The 21,034-nt window shown below is 48.5% G+C and overlaps 1 protein-coding gene across 1 annotated transcript in view; it reads left to right on the top strand.

Moving 5' to 3' along the window:
* CACNA1I (calcium voltage-gated channel subunit alpha1 I) overlaps positions 1 to 21,034 on the top strand; it is a 91,660-nt gene that overhangs the window by 54,250 nt on the left and 16,376 nt on the right. Inside the window, exons 9-27 of the mRNA XM_027780500.2 lie at positions 1,331 to 1,482; positions 2,102 to 2,287; positions 2,984 to 3,101; positions 3,589 to 3,744; positions 4,213 to 4,303; positions 6,242 to 6,444; positions 7,541 to 7,957; positions 8,873 to 8,973; positions 10,042 to 10,165; positions 10,981 to 11,049; positions 11,991 to 12,175; positions 12,504 to 12,630; positions 13,722 to 13,847; positions 14,326 to 14,415; positions 15,402 to 15,594; positions 16,702 to 16,853; positions 18,543 to 18,652; positions 19,263 to 19,396; positions 20,140 to 20,210. Coding sequence (XP_027636301.2) covers positions 1,331 to 1,482; positions 2,102 to 2,287; positions 2,984 to 3,101; positions 3,589 to 3,744; positions 4,213 to 4,303; positions 6,242 to 6,444; positions 7,541 to 7,957; positions 8,873 to 8,973; positions 10,042 to 10,165; positions 10,981 to 11,049; positions 11,991 to 12,175; positions 12,504 to 12,630; positions 13,722 to 13,847; positions 14,326 to 14,415; positions 15,402 to 15,594; positions 16,702 to 16,853; positions 18,543 to 18,652; positions 19,263 to 19,396; positions 20,140 to 20,210 — 2,805 coding nt within the window. The remainder of the gene's footprint in view (positions 1 to 1,330; positions 1,483 to 2,101; positions 2,288 to 2,983; positions 3,102 to 3,588; positions 3,745 to 4,212; positions 4,304 to 6,241; positions 6,445 to 7,540; positions 7,958 to 8,872; positions 8,974 to 10,041; positions 10,166 to 10,980; positions 11,050 to 11,990; positions 12,176 to 12,503; positions 12,631 to 13,721; positions 13,848 to 14,325; positions 14,416 to 15,401; positions 15,595 to 16,701; positions 16,854 to 18,542; positions 18,653 to 19,262; positions 19,397 to 20,139; positions 20,211 to 21,034) is intronic.

Here is a 21,034-nt window from a genome sequence, read left to right as displayed (position 1 = left end):
TTGTCCCTCATGCATCTGACCTTGTTTGAGACCTCAGCCCTTGCAGTCTGGCCTGGTTCAGTCCTAGTAGCTGGGTGAGAAGTACTTTGGGCAGATGAATCCATCCCAAATTCAGTGCAGGGAATGCCTCCATTTCAAAGGGGATGGCAATACCCTGACATCCCTCATCAATGACACCAGTGCAACCTCTGTCTCCCTCTGCAGCAACGTTTCATCATTCCTGAGGAAACAATCTAGACCCTTTCCTGACCTTGTCAGAGAAGTTTCCACTTCTGCATACACTGAATTCAGAAACCAAAAGGAGGAGTAATTTAATTTGCTTAGGCTTGTTCCACTGATGGAATCATTAAAACATTTTCATAAGCACAAACACATTGGTCTCTGCTGGATAAGGCTTATCGCAGGGGCTGAAAGACATGTCAGATTCAACAGAAAAACATGTCCAAGGCAGGGTCAGATTGCTTTTTTTTCCTCTTTTTTTTTTTTTTTTCCTTTCTTCTTTCAACACAGTCATCTTGTGTCATCCCTGGAGTTTTCACCTTGTATATCTGCCTTTCTCTTCTTCCTTCATTTTTCTCTTTTCCTCACTCTGTTCCTGCTCTTCCTGTCCCTTACAGGTTGGTGTTAGCAGTGTACGTGTCCTCACTGTTTTATTAAGCCAGTCTGATATTTGCATGGGTAATTATTGAGACCACTTTCAGGACAGAGGCATGAGAAAAGGCTGCTGCAGCAAGACTGGAAGACTAGTGCATACCAAGGATGTGACGGGGAGCAGGGGAGATAAAAATGGGGAAGGGAAAAAATAAGAGAGGAAAGGGGCAGAGAAGTGCCATAAGGTTTAGAGGAAGATGGGGAACTGTTTCCCTATCAGCCAAATGTTTTCAGAATTTGAGCAAAAAGTGGTGTGATCTACCTGTGGAAACCTCAGAGGAAGAAGTCCTTGAAGAAAGAAGCTGACCACAGATGAGCCACTTTTGCCCTGCTTCAAAATGTGTTCAAGTTCTTTGCACAAAGTAAAGCAGCCTTTAGCCGGGGGACCAGCGTATGGAGTGGGATGGGGAGAGGCTTGGTCAGCTGTGGCTGTGTGAATGGCTGTGGGGCTCCTGACCACCTGTAGTAAAAGAATTTGTTAGAGACATAATCTATGATGAAGGTAGTAAATGTGCAAAGGAATTAGAGTGCAAGTGGCTCTATCCTGCGCCCCTCTAATCTCACTCATGGGAGCTTTACAGCTTCCTACAAAGCCTGTCCTCTGGGAACACTGGCACTTTATTCCCCATAATTTCAGGGTTCTTTCAGTTCTGACTCTCTCAGTTTGCCTTCTCTCCAGCCAGAGGAATTGACCAACATCTTGGAGATCAGCAACGTTGTCTTTACAAGCATGTTTGCGCTGGAGATGATCCTGAAACTTGCTGCTTTTGGTCTCTTTGATTACCTCCGCAACCCCTACAACATCTTTGACAGTATCATCGTCATCATCAGGTGACAAGGGCTGTGGGGATCAACTGAAATACACATAGAAAAGAGTACTGTAGAGCTTGCACATTTTACTGTGCCTTTTCAAAAAGGATTTAGCAGCTATATTAGGGGGAGCTGAGCTGATACACAAGGCCAAAGACTGGGAGACCAAGATGTCTTTTCCCAACACGTGGTGACCCTAGGCAAGCCACATAACATTTCTGCCCCTCAGTTCTCTCCTCTGTAGCATGAAGGCAATTGCAATTGCCTTGTAAGTCCGTAATAAATTTTAGCTGCGGAATATAAAAATGCATAAATTAAGGGTGCTACAAAGGTTTAGTGTGTGGTAGAAGAATTTGGCTTGCTGGAATTGAATGCTGCAAACCTTTCCTCATTCCTGCCACAGGCAGTGCTATTTCATATTCTTAAGGGAGAAATGCAGCTTTCTACACATAAGTATAAACGTATAGCATATACTTCTAATTATATCTTGCTCAGACAAGTTTTCTCTCTGACCCCTTTATACTTGCTGCCAACACAGAGGTGAAAACTTGGATTAATGCTGTTACTCTTCTCTCTCTTCTGTTTGTTCACTTGACTTTCATTTTGTCCCTTGTGCTCCCTGTGCCTCTCTGGGCTATAGCATCTGGGAGATCATCGGCCAGTCGGACGGGGGCCTCTCTGTGCTGAGGACTTTCCGCCTCCTGCGGGTACTGAAGCTGGTGCGTTTCATGCCTGCGCTGCGCCGCCAGCTTGTGGTACTGATGAAGACTATGGACAACGTAGCCACCTTCTGCATGCTTCTCATGCTCTTCATCTTTATATTCAGGTGAGGAGGCAGTTAGTTGACTCCTAGTGTTTTGGAGAGGCACTGTGTGGCTCATGTGGACAGCAACTTCAGAGCGTGATTGCATGGCTTGTCTTGCCCATTGCTCTAGGCTCATGTGGGAGCACTGACAAAAGTTTATTTGTTCATAAGGGCTGAGGTTACTGCTGCTCTAAACTGGGTTCAGCAGCTGAAGATTTGGCCTGGACAGGGTGGAGAAATGCTGCCACCAAATGTGCACGTTGAGCATAATGTCCCATTGCAGGATAGGTGAAGTCTCTTGGGAATCAACACTGGCTGCAGGAGCAGTTCAGTCTGGAGGCTGACTCTGGCAGAAGGGTGATAGGAAGCAACCAAGAAAGTCTGTTGCATCCAAAGTGGATGCAGTGCTAGGGAGATGAAGAAAAATCAGAGCAAACAAGAATAATGGAGAGAATAGATCTGAAGGGCAGGCTGGAGGGAGTACATGAGCACTGAGGCAGTACAGAGGGAAAGCAAGGGGTTTTTGTGAGCTGTAGAGCTGCAATACACAGCTTGTTCGTGATGGATAGATCCCAGTGGTCTGGCTGTGGTGTTCTACCCTTTGCCTCAGTGGTGTTGCATTATGTTGTTGTGAGGAAAAGAGAATGACTCTTATGAGCTGGTTGTGATGGCAGAGATGTTTAAATTTGACACCATCTCCACTTCTTGTCCCAACAGCATCCTGGGAATGCACATCTTTGGTTGCAAGTTTAGCCTCAGGACAGACACAGGAGATACAGTTCCTGACCGGAAGAATTTTGACTCCCTGCTGTGGGCCATTGTGACTGTCTTCCAGGTGATCCCACTTTGCTTTCTACAGGTGGGCTAGGGCAAAGCAGAGAGGATCAGGAGGAGCTTTTTCTCATTGTGGAGCCTCGCACTTGCTCCTGACAACACAAAAGACCACACAAAAGACTGCGGCATGTGATGTTTGGAGGAACAATTGTGCGTTGTAACCAAACAACTGGTGTATCCTCAGACAGGGATGCTTCTTCCTTCCTAGGAGACAGTTTGCAAAGGTCGCTCCTGTTGTGGCAACTCCCAGTTTAACACCATCACCTCAGTACATGACTGCCCTCATGGTCGCTCCTGTTTCTTCTTGTTCAGCTCATGTTATCAGGGCAGCACAGCAGCTGGACAGTGACAGTGGGCAGTGAGTGTGTGGTTATGGGGAAGTTAAGAGGCCTGTTGTGGTCCTGATGTGTATCCTTTCACTGTCCTTTTCTGAGAATCCCCTTTGTGTTCTTCCTTCTTGTTTATGTGGCCTCTGCTCCTGGTTGCAGATCCTAACCCAGGAGGACTGGAATGTTGTGCTCTATAATGGCATGGCCTCCACCTCACCATGGGCATCCCTCTACTTTGTGGCTCTCATGACATTTGGCAATTACGTGCTCTTCAATCTGCTGGTAGCCATTCTCGTGGAGGGGTTCCAGGCTGAGGTGAGTTGCCACCAGAACTTCATCAGGAGGAGGAATAGAGGTGCTAAAAAGGAGACTTCTGAGAAACTGTGAGGGTACTGGGCTGGAGGACTCCCAAAGTATCATGCCTCTGTCATTTCCCTTGCTAAGTTCAGAGTGGGCTTCATTTAAAAAAAAAAAAAAAAAAAAAAAATTACAAAGATGACAGAATTAATCCTTGCAAGGAAAGAGACAAGCCCTCTGGAAGGCAGTTCACAATTTCCATCCTCTTCCACAGACCCTGCCCTGCTCTACTAGGGTGAGTCCTTTGCCTCTCCAAAAGCAAGAACACAGTATGTCAGCCATCCCAGGTCACATGAGACACTTTCCAGTGATCATACTGATGCCTCACTTCCAAGGAAGATTTAACAGTTGTTATAGCAATGAAAGACAAGAAGAAATGTTCTGTTCTGTTTATGAGCTCCCAACTTCATAATTTGTGTGTTCCAGGGTGATGCCAACCGGTCATTCTCAGATGAAGATCAGAGTTCATCAAACATGGAGGAGTTAGATCAGTTCCAAGAGGACCAGGAAGGCTCAGGTACAATAGCTCAAACAGCCTCATTTGCTTATCTTCCATTGCTGTTTAGTGAGAAATCTGAGAGCAGATTCTGCAGAAAATACAATTCCAATAACTTACTAGGTTTCATTTTGAACTTTACGCTAGTTTGTAGTGTTGTCTGTACAAAAACAGAGCCGTGTTGACATCCTAAGGAGTGTGATAGCTAAGGGGAGCAGTTCTTGAACAACCTACAGAATGGCAGCTAGGAGTGAGAAGTGAGACTGCCTGTGCTTAGCTTTGGGGGCACCATTTCAGGAACACTGTGTCCAAAGCTGGGACCCACATTTGAATAGGGGATAGCAACACATTAAAAAGGACTCAGACAAATCTGGAAGTCTTGCCTCTTAGTGAGAGGCTAATGAAGCTTAGAGAAACCAGATAAGTGATTCGATCACATACGCTGTAAGTGCCGACCATAAGGAGAGATTTCTGATGGTAGATGGCTCTTTAATTGAGCAGAAAAAAGGCATAATGAGATTGTAAAGGCTGGAAGCCGAAGCTAGACAAATTCAGACTGAAAAAAGCCACATTTTTAAGGTAAGATAATTAACTGTTGGAACAGCCTGCCTACAAACTACCATGTGAGATCTCCACCCCTCATAGTCTTTCCATGAAGACTGCAAGTCTTTCTACAAGAGATACTATAGTTCAGGCAGAACTTGGTGGTAGGGAGCAGCAAGAGTAGCTTGCTCTGCAGTGGATGGTGAGCAAGGAGCTGAAGGGAGTGACAGCTAGGCAGGACCACACCGACAAAGGCACAATACTTGCACAAGGTGAGCAGAGCAGGTCCACTGATACTAGTCAGGGTCAGCCAATGGTTCAGTGATTGCCAGGCAAGTCCACAGTGGTGAGCCAGGTCTAAGGTCAAGCCAAGCAGTCCAGATGGTGAGACAAGATCAGGATCAGCAAGGTGCAAGGACAGGCACAAGCATACTCACCCAGACAAGGACCACAGGCACAGGTCCGAGCTTAAATGCGGCTCCTGCAGAAAGGGGCAGTGGCCACAGTACTGGCTTGCCACGGCTCTTTGCTGCAACTTAGCTGTTCTCACAGCAGTCTGATCCTGGGTTACATGGCTGTGCCATATCAAAGTTTACCTTGAATGTAGGGAGCTAAACCACTAGGAAGGCAGATCAGGAAAAAGTTATGGAGCTTTTCGGTGAACTCATGGCTGTGATGCTGCATGTAGGTGAGGATGTGTGACCTTCATTATGCAACAGGTCAAACAAAAAAGATTGTTCCAGTCATTTCAGGCATTAAAATCCAGTACCCCATCCTCTCCATCCATCTTGACAAATGCTGATGGTCATCCACAGAACCTAACATACCCCTCCAAAGTGTCCTGGATCTTCAAGGTCAATAATTGGTAATTGGTCATTTCAAGGGGCCCAGTGCAGTAGGATAGACTGGGATGAAGAGTATGATTGCCAAAATTTAAAGGTGACCCCAGCACATAGATGGCTGCAGGTCTCCCCATATCTTAGTCTCTTCCTCAGTGTCTCAGCCTAACTGCTTTTAAATAGACTGTCTGACAGTCGGTGGTATTTGTTCAGACCTGAAGATGCAGGTGCCTGTTCTTGGCATGCAGAAGCGTATTTTCCTCCCCTTGCTGCCAGGGTTCGGCTTCTTGGAATGCCTGTCAGCCTGAGTCTGCCTGACCAGCACTCTGCTCGTCTGTCTGGCCCCAAGGAGAGCTGCCGTCAGTTTTGGGGACTGAGGAGATTACTTCAAAGTCTTCCCAGTGTGATTTTGCCACAGCACCCTAAATCAGAATCCATGCTGACTGATGCTGAACAGTTAATATTCTGTTAGCTGCTGCTAACATGCTAAACAGCTTAGATCGAAACAGTCACTGGATAGTGAGGAACCCACCTTCTTTTTTTTTTTTTTTTCTTCTTTCTGCATCTTTCCACCCAGATCCCAAGCTCTGTGCAATTCCTGTGACACCTAATGGACACTTAGACCCATCCTTGCCCTCTTCCAACCCACCAGTGGGTGCTGGGGGAATCACTAACTCTTCACGCAACTCCCTGCAGCCCGACCAGATCCGTCTTGCTGTTGGCTCCCGGAAGAGCAGTGTGATGTCTCTGGGGAGAATGACCTATGACCAACGGTCCTTGGTGAGTGAGTGAGTAGAAATGTGTGTCACATCCTTCTTTTGAAGTCCAAGCACTCTGCTATATTTCTGCCATCATCTGGGGATGGCTGTGGAGGATTGCACTTGTGCTGTAGGCTTCTAACACAAGCCCATTGCCTGTCTTTAGGAAGCCAGGGAAGTTCACATTATGTATCTAAATTTCCAAATTACTGAAGTCTATTTCCAGTTTGTTGATGTATATTCCATTAAGTGTGGGATTCAGGTCTTTTGTATTCCTTTGGTTGGAGAGGGGGAGCGCTAAGGAGACAGTCTCCCTCTTAGAATGAAACACATTTTGTCACCTTGCTGTTTCCTTCTTTTTGTAGAGCACAGGACACAAAATGATGCCATAAGTGTTAAGAGCATAGGAGTATCTGGGTGATGCCAGAACTGCCAAGTCCCATAACAGATGGGTTTTCTGGAAGCTTTTGTAACAATGAAGAGAGGAATCTTGACTTGGAGCTCCCCATAGCAGGTCCTGCTGCCTCTTAGCACTTCCTCAAGCACTGCTGGCTGTCCAGCCAATGCATCTCAGACCTGACCACCTTGTAATGTCAGCTTCTGGGCTTTCTGCCCACTGACATACAGAGCTTTTGGGGGTGCATTGGTGCTCAAAGGGTTCGTGCCACTGTTACTTCTAAACAGGGAGAGCTGGCAGTGTGTGTCAGATGGTGTGTCAGATTATCCATCGCTCTGTACCTTGTATAATCCTTTACCGCAGGGCAGTGTAAAATGATGCCAGTTGGATTCTTTGAGAGCTTTATTCCTGCTCTGTGCTGGTGTAGGTAACAACATCAGGCACCTGGCCTTTGGCTTTATTATTTACCTTCCCTGTAAGTACTTTGCACACAGATGGTGCTATAAAGTAATCACAGCCAACACCATTGCTAACTCATTATCAATTTATTGTCAGATTTACAGAGATTGCTGCTAAATTCCCACCATGCAACTCCCTCAACAGCTGAAAAATGGCAACCTCCTGGCTTAGGGGCCCAGGGAGAAGTCTGTGATCTGAAATAGGATCGCGTGCTCCCTCCTTGTGCCTGGAGTCGCTGAGTCCCCGTACCGCTCTCTTACAGTCCAGCTCCCGCAGTTCCCACTACGGTGCCTGGGGCCACAGCGGAGCCTGGGGGAGCCGTCGCTCCAGCTGGAACAGCCTTGCCCGGGGACATAGCCTGAAGCACAAACCTCCCTCTGCTGAGCACGAATCCCTCCTGTCTGGAGAAAGGCACAGGGTGGTTGATGGGGAGACGGATGGGACAGGAAGGGTGTTTCATCACCGCCGGACACTCTCCCTGGACAACAAAGACTCTGGTGACCTGCTGGAGTTGGCCTCGGTCACATCCAGCCACAGAGTGACCTGTAAGCTGGGAGCAGCATCTGGGGCCAGCGAGCATCAAGACTGCAATGGCAAAATGCCCAGTATTTCCAAGGAGATCTTCCCCAAGATGAACAATCGCAAGGAACGGGGAGAGGATGATGAAGAGATAGATTATGTGAGTATTCAGTGGAGGGAACCTGGGGTTACACTGCAGCACTGTGGAAAACCTTAAAGCCTTGAGTTTCAGTCTCCCTGCCATGTGGATGGGAGAGCTTGCAATGGTGCTTTAAGTACAGCAGACTGAATGCAGATGGGACCTTCTGGGCCCCGACAGGCTCAAACCACGTTGTCAGGCAGCCTGCAAGGCAGTCATACAGGTGGATGGTGTGAGGAAGGCAGATGTGAGGCACATGCGTGGACATTTGGGGGCTGTTGTTTCAGAGCAGTGTGGCCAGTGATTTCTACTGGCTCGGTAAGGTCAGGCTGTGTGAGCAGTGAGAGCTCTGCTGGGGGAACACTGGCAGATCAGGGGAGGAAGCACAGGCACAAGAGACAAGGCAAGTCAGTTTTGCAGTGCCAGCCTGGGAGACCACAGTGCCCAATCTGTGAGCAGATCCAAGGGTGGAAAAAGCGGAGGGAGGGTCAGTAGAACTTTGAACAGATGCTGTATGAAATTAAATTACTTCCAAGCCCAAGTGCCAACTGAAGGCCTTCCTATCCTGGCCTCTTGTTTAGCTGGGGTAGCGAGGAAACACTGTCTTTATGTCACAGAGACACTCCAACAGCTCTGAGAAGGCATCATGGACAACATCCTGCTCTAGAAAGGTCACCAGCAGTTTTATTTGTAATGATCTGGGGAGAAAAGCAGATGCCAAGAGGTAAACAGGCCCTGGCAAAGCATCTCCTACTGCCTTTTCAGTGGCTTGTTGCTCTTTGAGTTCATTTCCTCCTTTGAGGTCTTAGAGAAAGGCAGGTAGTGCACCTGGTGAACTGCAGGTAATGGTGTTTTGGGGTAAGGTGTGAAAGTAAGAGTGCCTCTCAGGCAAGTGGGAAGTAACCAGTGGCACTTGTTTCTGCTGCCTTCCTCCAGAGCCTGTGCTTTCGCATACGGAAGATGATGGAAGTCTATAAGCCAGACTGGTGTGAGTTACGGGAAGACTGGTCCATATATCTCTTCTCTCCACAAAACAGGTTTGCACAGTTTTTGCAATGAGAGGGTTGAGAAGATGGGGCAGATTCTTTTGGCATGTTGGCCACATCCCCTGAGCTGCATGTAAGGTTGCAACTTTAAGCTTAGAAGCTGGGAATGTGTTTTGTCTCCTCCATCTCTCCTTCTACAGCCAAACAACATTTTTCTTCATTGATTCTGGAGATGAAAGGAAGGGTGAGAATCCTAAATAGCTATTGTAATTTTCCCTCCTTTTGGAGAATCCCATTTTTCTTTCGTGTAATCATGAATATTTATAGCAAAGCAAGGCAGGGAATGCTAACATTAACCCAAAAAGGAGAAGGAATATATTATTGACAACTCCATAATACTGATATTTCCTCCCCTGGTACCAGAACAGTCTCTCCATTTCACTTTCAGTCCCAGTACCAACTTACCAGCAGTCATATTACATCTTTTAGGGCAAAGTTAGAACTCTTCTTGCTTGAAAAAAAGAAATTTTGGATAAATTCTCCTGGTGAGAAGACCCCTTTAGCAAAATGAAAATGTCCGTGTACCCCAGCCAACAGCATTCTCACCCATGTGTATTGCCCCTTGAAAAGAAGTGGGTTTCATTACAGGTTATGAGGGAGAGCTCTTTTTTCTGTGTGACACCTATGCTGATGGGTACAGTGTCTTTCAGAGTGGACAGAATTGTGGTCCCCATGACTGCAAACCTACCCACCTCTCCTAAGCTTTCAGCATGTGGCCTCTGTCCTGGCATGGCACAAAGTGTGAGTTTGGAAGGAAAATTCAAACTCAGCCTCTTCTCTACAGAGCAAGAGAGAAGAGCACAGAGCCATAGTGGTTAGGAAACCACTCTAGCACAGGGGCAATGGGTGAAGGTTCAGCTCCTTGCTCTGTCCATGCTCTGCTCCAGGCTCCCTGTGTGACCATGGGCCACCCTAGGATATTGCCATGGCAAGGGACATCAGTGTCAATGATAGGAAAGCTGCTATGTCAGAGCTCAGTTTTGGTCAGACCTCTCTGTTCTCATAGCTCCTAACTTTGCTCTTCTCAAGGCTCAAGTGCCTGCTGGAACTGTCTTGCAGGTTTCGCCTCCTCTGCCAAACCGTCATTGCTCACAAACTCTTTGACTATGTTGTGCTGGCCTTCATCTTCCTGAACTGCATCACCATTGCCCTGGAGAGACCGCAGATTGAACACAGAAGCACGGTGAGCACAATTTGCTCCCACCTGCTTTTTTAGCACAGCCTCTGACAGAGGTTCGTGTTCGTGGCGCTGGTATGACCTCTGAAAGAACTTCAGCATCAAACACCAGCTCCCACTCATGTATTCAAAATGCGCAAGTATTAGTAATTTGCATAGCGTGTACTTCCCCTGCAGGGTCCTATAGTGGGGCCACTCACTTTATGATACAGTAATCCTAGTTGCCTACTTCTTGGAAAGTAAAAGTCCCCCAGGCACCTGCAGTTAAGAGATGACTGACAAAGGATAGGAACAAGGAACTAAAAGATAGTAGTAACGCTTCCATTCTGTGAGGATGGCATGTCATCATTCACATACGCTGCTTTTGAGCCAACTTGGAGATGACTCAAGCTGGCAATTGAAATGGGGTTTTCTGCTTGTTAGCTGACCCCCAGACTTTACTGCATTACACACAGTTGAGTGGTGAGTGCTCAGCAGCCCTTCAGGAAGGAGTGCCAGGTCAGTGCAGCAGGTCAGGACTGAGCAGCACTAGCAGAATGGAACAGACAGCACCTTGAAACCAAATGTGCAGGATGCATTGCAAATCCCATCCACTGTGCTCTTGCAGAATTGTGCAGGATCTTGTCCCAGCTATGGCACAGCACTGAGTGTATGAGTATGAGCTAAAGGTTTCCCAGCAGTCACCTTTGCCAAGGGCACCTCTCTTATTTCCTCAACCTTCAGACCCTTCACAGGAAAGCAAAAGATACCAAGTCCATCAGAGGCATGACAGAGTAACAAGAAGTCAAGATATATTTAAGGCCTTTCTCTGCTTTTTCTAGGAGAGAATCTTTCTCACTGTGTCCAACTACATTTTCACAGCAATTTTTGTAGCTGAGATGACACTGAAGGTAAGTTACTGGAGATGAACAGCTCAGAGCCTTTCCCCGGTGTCAGGAACAACATGATTCATGTTTGCTCAGCACCCTTCTAAAATCTCTCCATCTTTTCCGTGTGCCAGTCCTTCCCTCTACCTTGGTAAAGGTAGATACTGAATCCCCTCTTGGGGATCATCATCCTGTGGAGGGGATGTTTACAGTAGGCTTTAAATCCAAAGGAATCTTAGTATCCAGGAGGAGGAATAGCTTGCCTTCAGGTATGATTTAGTAATGATGTCAAATGTCCGTTCCCTTTCCCCTGGAGCAAGAATGGGGGAAATAATAACAATCTTAGTAACAAGTCCTTAGTTGCGACAATTATTCAATAGGTGTCTAAGCACTCCACAACAATAGGGGAATCCTGTTATTTGCCTCTTGTGATTGGGAAAGACCCTTAAAACTGAGTGCCTGAAGTTAAACCCTAAAGTTCATACCTGAATTACAGCTGTGATTTACAGGGTGTTCAGCTCTCCCCAAGGCCAACAACTTCTGTAGCACCTGCTGGTGTTGAGAACTGCTGAGAGTCAAACTGTTCCCTTAAGAGCCAAAGTACAGGTTTTGGTGCCTGATTTTACTTCCCAGATGATCTCTGGACTGGGAGACTTGCCCCAGGTCTGTGGTATGGCAGGGAAAGGTTTTCTGTGTGTTCCCTACAGTGTGCTCTTGCTCAGGGAGGCAGAGGAAAGGTGAGAAGACACCATGGCCCTGTTATTTTTGGAGTTATGTGCCACCACTTTCCCCATGGATGTTCTCCTTCATAGCCATCCAGGAGAAAAGAAAAGATGATGAGGTGACACTTCAGTGTCACATGGAGTTGATAACTGTTCCCCATCCCCCCCCTCTCTACAGCTGCCCTCTACCAGGCAACATGGACATGAGCCATTTAACCACCTCTCCTCTCCCCTCTCTTGCAGGTGGTCTCTCTAGGCCTGTATTTTGGGGATCAGGCTTATCTCCGCAGCAGCTGGAACATCTTGGATGGCTTTTTGGTCTTCGTGTCTCTTATTGACATTGTGGTCTCAGTGGCCTCTGCTGGTGGCGCCAAAATCCTGGGAGTGCTGCGAGTCCTCCGGCTGTTGCGCACCTTGCGTCCCCTCCGGTCAGAGCCCCACTGAGCCCTGCTTGGTCCCCTCTTCCCACTAGGCCCCCCTGGGAAATGTCCCAGAATCAGATCCTGCTATGCCAGGTGAAGTGTGGTCTTTGAAAAGCCATAAGCCACAGGGAGGTTCCTCTTAGCCATATGGCTCTGGCCCAGGAGGTACCTCATCAGACATCGAACCCATGGGACAAAAGAAGCTTTTTGGTCACAGGAGAGGGATCCCTAATGCTGGGTCACTGCACAGGGAGAGTGGGGGTCTGCTGCTGCTGAAAATGCTTAGCTTAGGCCAAACATCCCTCTGTCACCCCTTCCCTTCCTTCCCTTCCAGAGTCATCAGCCGAGCCCCTGGCCTGAAGCTGGTGGTAGAGACGCTCATTTCTTCCCTCAAGCCCATAGGAAACATTGTCCTCATCTGCTGCGCTTTCTTCATCATCTTTGGCATCCTGGGTGTGCAGGTAGGTTGTTACTGCTCATCAAACAGTCCCTGTGTCCCCACCCCTGCCATAGGCACCTGCACCCCCAGGTGCTGCAACAGACACAGGGAGCCAAGCAGAGCAGGAGGGACAGGCAAGCCAGGAAATTTTCTGCACCTGCCCTCCTCCATGAGCTGTCTTTCACCATAATGTCTCTACAGCCATTGACAAGGACAGCCATGTGCCAGGTTTTGCTGGATGTGCGAGACAGGAGTTGATGCTCACACCTGGAAGGAGTTGGATCAGGGTTTGGGTCAGCATTATAGGGAGAGTCCAGGGCTGGCATAGCACAGGGTGTGCTGGGCACATCCATGTTACACCACAAGGGCAAGCAGCTCAGTGCCTGCTTGCACAAACCCTGCCTCCAGTCAGCTCTCTTTCTCCCCTCACTCTGAGCCCTAAATCCACCCACAACCTTTTTTTATTTTTTTATTTAATCCTCTTTATTTTTGGCTGTTGCATTGCAGAGGAGCAAGGGCGTGGGCGTTACTTCCATCTCAGGGAATGCGCTATACTTAGTCTGCTCTGATGCATCTGTACAAATGCACAATCCAGTACCTTCCATATGGGGAAAGGAGCCCTGGGCAGAAGAGCCACAGCAGTGCAGCGCAGCTTTGTGAAAAAAAGAACTTGAGAAGCAAGGGATGTTTTTTCTGCTTCTTTACCCTCAATTGAGGTCTTCTTTTCCTATCAGCTCTTTCAGTAACTGTGAAGCTGGGAGGGGAGATTACTCTTGGGGACCGAACAGAAGATTATTTTTTTTCATTTTGGGCTAGTGGCTCTAACTGCACCCGGAAAACTGCCCTAAAGGTTGTCAGATGGTAAGGGCTTACAGTAACTGTTGACCTGGGGCAATGGAGGAGGCTGAAAAGGCAGGTGTGCATTTAAGAAGGTGGCCCTGGCTCCTTAGCAATATTTGAGCCTGTGCTTTATGTTGCATTGGTGGTCCTCCCTACCTGTCATGCTCCACCTGGCTTGCAGCCCACCTACCATCTCAGGAGCTTCTGCACATCCCAGGGAGCATGGGGAACCCTGTAGGGAAAAGGTCTGATGGGGTCGTTCCCCTCCTGCAGCTCTTCAAGGGCAAGTTCTACCACTGCCTGGGAGTTGACATCAGGAACATAACCAACCGGTCCGACTGCATGGCCGCCAACTACAAGTGGGTGCACCACAAATATAACTTTGACAACCTGGGACAGGTGAGTGTACCTGCAGCCCCTGTCTCTGGGAACCTAGCACAGGGTTTGTCTCCCCCTATACATACCCTTCCCTGGGGCATAGGTGCAGTGCCTGGAGAGCTGATTCCTGGGCCAGGAGCAGTAGTTATGTGGCATGGGTATTCATGCAGAAGCTGTGTCACTAGTGGGTTGGTATCAGGATGATGTTTACAGGTTGTGGGGAAAAGTGGTGGCAGCAGAGAGCTTGGTTTTCTTTTTCCTCCTACTGCAAAGCAGATGTTTTTCACAACCTCTCTCTTCTGGTTGGTCTGGCTGCATATGGCTTCCTGTCCCTAACTCCCTCCCCTCCACGGGGGAAGGAGCAGGTTTTGATGTGTGCAGAGACACAGGCAGGAAGAATATTTCAATGTTGTGTGTGTTAGAGCATAAAACCACATTTTTTTTCCCCCAGCATGCCAGATGCACCTGCCTCACATCTGTTTTGCTTTGTATGTTGCAGGCTCTGATGTCCCTCTTTGTTCTGGCGTCAAAGGATGGCTGGGTCAATATTATGTATAATGGACTAGATGCTGTGGCTGTTGACCAGCAGGTATAAAAAATTCCTTGTGAAAGGACCTTTTTCACTTTCCTCAGGCTAGTAAGGCAGAAGCATGCTTTAACATCCTGCTTCAGACACATCCCTCAAACCAAGACCCCCTCCCAGGGCTCTTCTGAATCTTTTGCTTACCTATTTGCAAGGGGTCAGGGTCATGACTGGTCCATGCAGGGAGGTGCAGTGGGTGTCTAGTAATTCTCACTCTCTACTCAGTCTGGATCTCACAGCAGGCCTTGATCTCTTTGTGATGATGGAGCAACAATGCTGTGTGCCCTTCTGGGCATGCTGACTCCCTCCTGGCCCACGGATGGTTATTTTAATACCCTGTAAAGCATGGGCTGTTGGGCTGCTGCCTGCTACATCCCAATTCCTCTACTGCTAAGGCAGTGACCTTGATAGTGTCCAGTGTAGGTACCTGCCACCATGGGATGCAGTGCCACAGGCTTAAACCTTGGGGATAATGCTCTATTTACCTCTGAACCTCTGCACAAGGTGCACCACTGTTGGTTTTGTAGGCTTTTTGTCAGGAGACTCAGTCAAAGTCAGGGCCTCCTTTCTCTCTGATTCTGAATGACATTCTATTTCAGTCTTGTTGCTGTTTTGGTGGTGTGCGGATGTGTTCTTTACTTGCCCTTGGGCTGAAGGTGCTCCTGGTACCTGGACCACCCATTTTACCACATACTGGTGTTGTACTAGACATGGAGCTGTGCCTGTGCCTGAGTTGTGGGTGACTCTGTGCAGGCAGACCCTTGCCCTTGGCTCCCACCCACTCTATCAATTGCCAGCTGTGGCTGAAATCCAGTCAGGCAATCATGAACTGCCTTGCCTGTAGCCCCAGCTATTCCCAGCTCACTCCCCTGATTTCCATAAGCCCTCCCCACCTCCCCAGCAGCCAGTCACCATGGCATGTCCCACCCCCATCATTTCCATACCACCACTATCCAACTGATTGACCCCCTCTGTTCTCCTCCCTCCTCCAGCCAGTGACTAACAACAACCCCTGGATGCTCCTCTACTTCATCTCCTTCCTCCTCATCGTCAGCTTCTTTGTACTCAACATGTTTGTGGGGGTGGTGGTGGAGAACTTCCACAAGTGTCGGCAGCACCAGGAGGCTGAGGAGGCGCGCCGGCGGGAGGAGAAGCGCCTGCGCCGCCTGGAGAAGAAGCGAAGGAGTAAGACACAGCCTAAGTGTTTGGTTGGTTCGTAGGCCAAGGTTTTCTAAGAAAAACCTTCTCCTCTTCTTCTTCTTTCCTGATGGACCGATCTCCAAAATGCATCACTTCTGGCTGTGCTCTCAGCCTTCCTTTGCGTGCCACTACCATGTTGCTATGCACCTCACTGGGGCGGTCTGGGGAAGAGGGATGGCTGACGAGCTCTGCTGGGACTCCGGGGAAGCTGCTGGGATTTTAGCTTCCTGCCCCTCAGGAGATAACATGTACTAAAACCACCTACATGCATGTGCTGGCATGCACTGTCAACACAGGGTGTGCATGCATTGGTACACCTCCTGGGCTTGGGATAGTCACACCTGAGCTTCCTGCAACCCAGCTGATGTTTGGGGGAAGACCTGGACATACTAGCTTTTGTATTTAAACCCAAATTTAAAGAAGGAGTTGGTGGGGGGTGGGTGGGGGGAGAGGAAGACCCCTGTGTTTCGTTCCTGGCTCTTTCCATCAATGTTGCAGTGTCACTCCTTGGATTCCCAGACCCTCTGTGGTAAAGCAAGCCCCTTCCTGGTGTTTCTGTCCTCTTCTGTATTACCTTTAGACAAACATTGTGCAAGCATACTTGCCCCAAGAAATCATCCCTACTACCCCAGACTGATGTTTTCTTCCATTCACAGCCTGTGGGCATGCTTTCTCTTCTTTTGCTCCAGTTTTCTCCCTCTCTCCTGTGACACCCTGGGGCCTCTCCTGGAACCATCTGCTCCCTTTTATCATTTGTGATCTTAATTTGTCGAGACATGAAATGCTGATTTAGCACCATTCCCACAAACACAGACTATCAGATTTTCTTTCTAGCATTCCTTTTCTTGTCTTTTTTTTCTACTTATTTTTTTACCAACTTCTGCTTTTCTTTTTTGCATGTTTTCCCCTCCTTCCCCTGTCCCCTGTCTTTTACCTATCCTTTTCTGTTCTTTCTCTCTCCCAACTTCATTCCCTTTTCTTTCAACACCTATCACCACTCCTATGCCTGCTCCCCTCTCAGTGTTTCTTACCCATTTCTCTCTTTATTCCAATTTCTTCCTAACTCTGCCCGTCTCCCTCTTTCCACTGAAGAGGCGCAGCGTTTGCCGTACTATGCTACCTACTGCCCCATACGCCTCCTTATTCATTCGGTCTGCACCAGCCACTATCTGGACATCTTCATCACTTTCATCATCTGCCTCAACGTGGTCACTATGTCCTTGGAGCACTACAACCAGCCTGTGGTGAGTGAGATCATGGGGATAAGCCCTGCCTGTAGTCGTTATGTTATTTTGCTACAGCTCACTGATGACCACTGCCCGCCGGCATAGGTAGGATACTTGAGTGTCTCTAAAAAAATACCATTAAAGTGTTGCAAGCGTTATTGTAGTGGGCAAAAGTATGTGAAGAGTTTTGTATGTATCCAGACAGGTAGCGCCTAATCAGACACTTGTTATCCATTAGGATCAATAGAGAGAAGGCATCTAAGCAAGAGCTGGGCCTATGGAAAGCATGGTGCAATTAAGTCTTTGTGCTTTGTATTATTAAGTAGATATGTGGGTCACCCAGATCTAGCTGCCTGGTCTTTTTTGTGTGTTCCCCTGGGTCCTAAGAGGAGTGGTGGAAGCACCAGTGTCCTGGGAGCTTCAGGCTTTGCATCAGGTTTCCAAACGTTAGTCCAGTTCCCGTGCCGTGTGGCCTGCGCTGTGAGGACTAGATTGGCTGGCTGCATGTCGTGGGATGAGATGTCCTTTCTGAGCCACCTTTTTTCTGTAAGAGAGGCTGCAGGGCCAAAGTGCTGAGCAGAGCCTCTCTCAGCTGCAAGGGGTGATTCCCAGTAAAGGGCCTTGAAGGCCAAGTAAGTTTTATCCTCTGGCTGGGGAAGACCATGTACCTCTAGTGTTCCTGGCAAAGCTCTAGATGCATTTGATGGAAAAAAAATGGTTGCACATATCAAAGGAGCTTTCTGCCTCCATATGTAGGCAGAGCATTCATCATGACATCTTCCTGGTGGCATTTCAGTTTTCTCTTCAGGAGACCCTTGGTTTAGGTGACAGCTCTGGTGTCTGAGCAGGCGCTGTTCGAGATAGCTCAAGCTTTGATACAGAACTGAATCTGTCCATCCTTATTCAAATCCACTGCCAGGCTCCTCTGTTTCTTGCCCAGCTACCCAGCTTTTATCTTACCCTTGATGGTGCCCAGTTTTACTATGCAGGAGCTCTCAATCATTATCTGTTGTCATCCTCACATCAGGCCTTTGTTCCTGAACAAGTCACTCCTCTTCCTTACTCCTCAGCTCCTTCCACTGGAATGCAGGTCCAGCCATGTCAGCCTGCTGTCAGGTTCTGCTAAAGAATCTTCCCAAAGCACCTCAAACCCTTCCAGTATGAAGTACCACCACATGCTGCCCACTGCCCACTGGTCCTTGGTGGCAGAGAAGGAGCAGCACATAAAAGAACCGGAAGCCCAACAGCTAAGAGATATGACATATACCTGCCCCAGCAGGCAGGCACAGAGGGGTTTCTCCCCATCAGAGATGACTTGTATCCTCACCTGGAATAACCTTCATGCCTCATACTGGTTGATAGCTATGCCAGTGCCATTAACATGGTGTCATCCAGGTGGCATGGGCTACTGGCAGAAGAAGAGGCTGATGGTACCTGGTGGACTCTTCTTGCAATAGTCTCCTCCTCCCTAACATGCTGAGCAGTACAGAGGAAAGGAGCAATAACCAGTCCTGAGAACAACATGCGGCAGAGGGGCCAGCTGGTGGTTGCCCTTAGTAGGCAGCCTCCACATTCAAGTAGATAGGAGGCATGGGGTAGCTTCCTCACCAACAAGGGAATTCCTGGCACTCAGAAGAGTCCCCCCACAGGTTTGTGCACGCGATGTTGCTTTTGCCTCAATTCTTTACCCTCTCTTTCTGCTGGCAGTCCCTGGAGACCGCCCTCAAGTACTGCAACTACCTGTTCACCACTGTCTTTGTGTTGGAGGCAGTCCTCAAGCTGGTGGCGTTTGGTCTGCGGCGATTCTTCAAAGACAGGTGAGCAGAGGGTTATGTCAACCGTGGCTGCGGGACAGCTGGGTTTGGGGTGGAGGTTTTGAGGATGGATCCCTGTCTGGAGTGTGAGAGGGTAGCAGAGTGCTCTGACTGCCTTCCAGTTCTGCACAGCAAGGACTTACCCTTAGCCCACCTGAGCTGCAATGCTTAGGTAATAATAAGAGTTGTCCAGAAATTGCCTCTTGGTTGGCATCTGCTGGTTAGGCTAGAAAGCAAAGGAGGTGGGGTTAAGGAAAGCCATATTTTTTCCTGCCCTTGAGGCAAACTAGGAGCACACTGAAGCAGAACAGTACATAACAAAGCTGATTCAAGGTAGTAAGGTCGTAAAAAGCTGAGCCCATTAGTCAAAGCATAGCACCACAGTAACACAGTTTCGTGCTTTCAGATCAGGCTGGCTTGCCTCTGGCTGCTCAGGGTGTGTGCAAAGTGAATCTCTGTTTGTCTACAAAAGCCCATATAGGCTGACTCGGAGCAGGGCCTTGAACTCATACATAAAGAAATATTTAGGTTGAAGTGGAGACAATTCACTTTCTTTTTCAGGGAAATGGAAAAACTCCATCTTCCTTTGTTCTCTTCAATTTTTCTTCTTAAGGTGGAACCAGCTAGATCTGGCAATTGTGCTGCTGTCTGTCATGGGCATCACGCTGGAAGAGATTGAAATCAATGCTGCTCTCCCAATTAACCCCACTATCATCCGGATCATGAGGGTGCTGCGTATCGCCCGGGGTGAGAGAGACACTAGCCAAAGGCAGGGGTGTAGGTGACCATGGAGTGGGACTTGGTGCCATAACTCATTGAGCAGTAGCCGCGGAGTCATGGGCTCGCCCTGCGCCTAGCCCTGGGAGAGAGGCGAGGATGTGGCAAAGGACAGCTTGGAGGCTAAGGCTTTCTGGCTTCCTTTAGCGAGGTATTTAGATGTGGTGGTTTGAACGGGAGGTGAAGGACCAGGAGGGTAAGTAGATCACACAAGAGCTGAACTTTCCCTGTTTTTCTTTTATGGGGCAAGTATGGCAGCGGTGTTTGGAGAGGGGACCACCAAGCAGGTTGAAGTTTACATGGGGAGGGGACTGAATCTTCCTGGTGGCGGCCAAAGTGTGCTGAGCTGCCAGGTGGCTGGAGGAAGAAAAAGTGGTGGAATGAAAAGTCAGAGCAGAGGGAGAATTGTGATACACGTTGCTGGGGGAAAGAGGCCTCTTGACCAGACTGGGTGAAGCAAAAGAAGTTCAATAGGCACGGGTGGCAGGAACAGAGTATTTACTAAAGAGATGGACTGGAGGAGAAGGAACCACTGGCATTGTACAGTCAAAAGAAGTGGGAAAAGGGAGAAGGGAGCTGAGGGGGACAATCCAGGTTTTCTAGGGCAAAAGGAGACAGGACATCTGTCCTGTGCTACTGCCATTAGTAAGTCACACAGAGGATGGACCTACTGATCTCAGTCTGAGTGACTTCTCTTGTGCTTGTTGTGGCAGTCCTGAAGCTACTGAAGATGGCCACAGGAATGCGAGCACTGCTGGATACAGTTGTTCAAGCCCTGCCACAGGTAAAACAGACCAGCTGCCCCAAAGACTCTCCTTTTCTGCTCCCTTTTTCCACAGGGTTAATTCATGTTGAGTCTCAGAGGTGATGTCTACTGTGTTGTGCAGGCAGCTGCCTGAAGGTGATGTCCACGTTTTCGTGTCATTCACGGGGGTACAACTCTTTTCAGATAGGTGTTGTCCAGGTTATCATGTCAATCACGGGGATGCAGCTTATCTCACATCTGTTTTCCAGCAGGTGAATGAAATAAGGCTTGATTCCCTGGATAAGGGCAGATTTCTTCCCACCATGTCTAGCTAGTGTCTAACTGCTTGCAGCTAGCCCCCGGCTCCTCTCTGCCCTCTCCGTAAGAAGGGAAGACTGACTGGCAGCCATTTCAGGAGGAAAGGAGGTCTTTGCATTTCTGCCCTCTCACCTTTCCCTGTGCCTCATTTCCCCCCCTGCCTCTTTCTTTCACGCTGCTGTCACTCCTTTTCTTAGCCAGTGCCTCCCCTTTCCTACTTTCTTTTCTTCCTTTCTCCTCCTGGATCTCTTTGTGTTTCTGAGCCTCTCATGTATGAGGAGCAGTGACACGCTCTGTTGTGACTCACGCAGCCGGCAGTTAAGTGTCTACTGCAAGACAGCTAGACAGAAGGATTTCATGAGCTGTGAGCGGCAGCTGTTCCCAAATGAGATGCTGACATGGTGCTTTACACAGGCTTCAAGCCCACTGAGAGGATCCTCTGTGATGGATGAGCAGCCAAGGAGACTGGTCCCCTTCCTTTTGGATCCGTGAGAGAGATTTGTTAAGCAGGGAGTAATGGCACCAAGGTCTCTACTGATCATACA

This window comes from Falco peregrinus, chromosome 6, assembly GCF_023634155.1.
Source record: "Falco peregrinus isolate bFalPer1 chromosome 6, bFalPer1.pri, whole genome shotgun sequence".
Lineage (NCBI taxonomy): Eukaryota > Metazoa > Chordata > Aves > Falconiformes > Falconidae > Falco > Falco peregrinus.
The sequence above is the reverse complement of the archived record's forward strand: the minus strand, read 5'-3'. Positions and strand labels throughout refer to the sequence as shown.